The 2850-nt window shown below is 43.3% G+C and overlaps 1 protein-coding gene across 1 annotated transcript in view; it reads left to right on the top strand.

Annotated features, from left to right (window-relative positions):
- Positions 1–5: 5 nt before the first annotated feature.
- Positions 6–2850, top strand: part of LOC107124856 (chromosome unknown open reading frame, human C5orf22) — a gene marked incomplete at its 5' end in the record, with an annotated part of 12274 nt that continues 9429 nt past the window's right edge. The window contains 2 exons of the mRNA XM_015428358.1: positions 6–278; positions 1863–1925. Of these exons, the coding sequence (XP_015283844.1) occupies positions 6–278; positions 1863–1925 (336 nt within the window). The remainder of the gene's footprint in view (positions 279–1862; positions 1926–2850) is intronic.

Here is a 2850-nt window from a genome sequence, read left to right as displayed (position 1 = left end):
GCGCTGCAGTTGCCTCTTCGTCAAGGGGCGTGGAGGTCCCTCCCCGTGGCTCTTCAGACGCGCAGCCCGAAGCACTAGGCCCGAGCCCCCAAACGCCAGAGAGGGCGGAGGACTCCCCAAGTGCCTCGGCCTCCTGCTCCTTTGGCGACCACTCCTGTCAAACCACGGAACTTATCAAAGACATCCTCCAGGTGTTGCCGAAGGACGCGGCTTATGTTTTAGACATTGACTTGGATTTTTTTTCAGTTAAGAATCCTTTCAAGGAAATATACACTCAGGTAACTTGCGCGGATGTCCTGTTGCCAGTTGATCTTTTATTTTATTTTTTCTTTTTGCCGTCAAAGGGCAGTCGACTCAGGGCAACCCTGTGGGGTTTTCAAGGCAAGGGACGTTCAGGAGCGGCTCGCCGTTGCCTGCCTCTGCGTAGCAACCCTGGATTTCCTTGGAGGTCTCCCGTCCAGGCCCTTAATCAGGCTGACCCTGCTTAGCTTCCGAGATCGGGCTAATGTGGGCTCTCCGGGTCGCGGCATTAATCAGTTTTGAGGAATCGTTTTTGAAACTTTTCAGTTGGTTAAAAAAGTGAGTCCCAGTTAATCGGGCAAAACACTTTAAAAATTGAGGAATTTCAGACGGGCGATATATTCCGGAAGAGGAACGGTTCCCAAACGGTTTCTGGTCTGTCATTTCAGACGGAACCGTTTGAGAACCGGTTCCCTTCCGGAATATATTTGTCATTTCATACACAATCGCTTCTGTCCCGTTTAGGAAACGGGGCTGAAGCGTTTTACCTGTCAACCGCTTCCAAGTACTCCTCAGTTTCCTCCTGCCTTTTTCCATTTCAGACTGCACCGCTTTTTCCTGCTTCCCCTCCACTGTTTTTCGCTCATGCGGGCGATCGCCGGCTTTTTTTTTTTACGTTTGCTTTATAGCGTTATAGCGCTATAACGGAATAGCATTATATCAATCCCATTGGAATGCATGGAGTGTTTTTTTATATACTGCTATAGCACTATGACGCTCTAAAGCAAACGTTAAAAAAAAAGCCGGCGATCGCCCGCATGAGCGAAAAACAGCGGAGGGAAAGCAGGAAAAAGCGGTGCAGTCTGAAATGGCAAACCGCTTCAGATCCAGCTCTTTACCGGAAGGGGAAAGCCATGTGTGAAATGGCAGCCCTATACCGGTTCACTTCAGAACGGATCATTACCGGCTTGAAATCAGGTGAAACTGGGTAATGTGAAATTCCCCATTTTGTTTTCAATACGGGCGTCTAGAAAAGCAATGGGTGCCTAATGCCCACTTATGAGAGACATTTCTTCTTGATAAGATATAACCTGATGCTTCAGCTGGTTCATCAGTAAATAAAGAAAAATGCCCTTTTCTCAATTTGCAAACAAATTGGTGCAGATTTGCTGTTTTAAATGTGTACGGTTGATCAATTTAGATTTCTTTGATCAGATGGTAGCCTTTCTGACTGCACGGCAGATTTTATTGTTTCAGTTAGCTACTATGTTTATATGCTGCCTTCTTTATATTCAAGGTGGATTATAAACTTTAAAACAAATAATACAGTAAACACTGTAACAGAAATGAAACTTACTGAGGGAATAAAAATTTCCAGATGTTGAAACAAAAATACGATCCCGTTTGTAAAAAATAGTTTGCATCCAGTGAAATTGATTAGGATTCTGTGGTGTGATGGAAACGTGGGAGTCTTTCTTCATACCTAGGCATTCTTGTTACTTTTGGGAAAGCATCTTAAATTCTGTGTTGAATAAAAATGGTGTGTCAATCAGTCCAAAGGAAGGCTTTACGTTGAAGAGATCATTGACGTTCTGTATTTTTTTTCCCTTCATTTAAAATAGGAAGAGTACAAGCTCTTACAAGAACTTTATAGCTTTAAGAAGCCGAACAGCAGTGCCTCAGAGGTATGTGATTCCCACACACAGGAGGAGGATAGCCGATTAATCTTGTTTACCTGAGTAAGTTCAGAGCAGTTAGTGGGGTGAGAGAGGCGAAGGTAGAACGGTGAGTGATGTTTCCTGAGCTGGCCTACAATACCTGATGCTGGTTGTTATACCACTGTGATGGGATGGCTAAGACATTTAGTCAATCTTTGCATGTTAAACATTGTATTATATTACAGATAAATAATTCTTTATAATATTACGAGGAAAGGTCCATCCATCTCAGTGAGCACCCAGATAGAGGCTCATTTCGTCCCAAGCTTCCTCAGAAGCAATCCTGTTATCTTCAAAAGTGTCAGCCTGTTGATACAGCTCAGCGTTATGTTGGGGCCAAGCTATCTATCTATCATCTATCTATCCTATCTATCCTTCCTTCCTATCTATCTATCATCTATCTATCCATCCATCCATCATCTATCCATCCATCCATCCATCCATCCATCCATCCATCCATCTATCTATCTATCTATTGTTACGCCAACTGCTTTATTTACAGCAGAGGCTAACTAAATTTAACATGAGTCCTGGCCAGCTATACCAAGGTCGTGTCTGAACCCAGAGTTCCAGTAATGGAGACCACACGGGTGTTTTTCCAAAACAAATAATCTTTTTACTGAAGGATATCAAAGTCACACATACAAAATAATCAGTCTCACAATAGCATACGTTCAAGTTCCTTTAGAGTTACAGAAATAGAAAATAGTTCAGTTACTTAGGAGGGAGGGAGGTAAATTGGTTTATACTCGCCTGTTCCAGAAGTCTTGTCTGTTGCAATGGGAATGGGGTAGAAAGTGATACCTAGGGGTTTAAGCTAATTCACACTCGCTAGAGCCAGCTAAGCAAGCATGGACCTCTTTGGCTGCAGTTCCAAGAGATCTTAAAGTAG

This window comes from Gekko japonicus, unplaced genomic scaffold (assembly GCF_001447785.1).
Source record: "Gekko japonicus isolate JY-2015 unplaced genomic scaffold, Gekko_japonicus_V1.1 scaffold5010, whole genome shotgun sequence".
Taxonomy (NCBI): domain Eukaryota; kingdom Metazoa; phylum Chordata; class Lepidosauria; order Squamata; family Gekkonidae; genus Gekko; species Gekko japonicus.
Note: the sequence above shows the minus strand (reverse complement) of the source record. Positions and strands in the feature narration are given on the sequence as shown.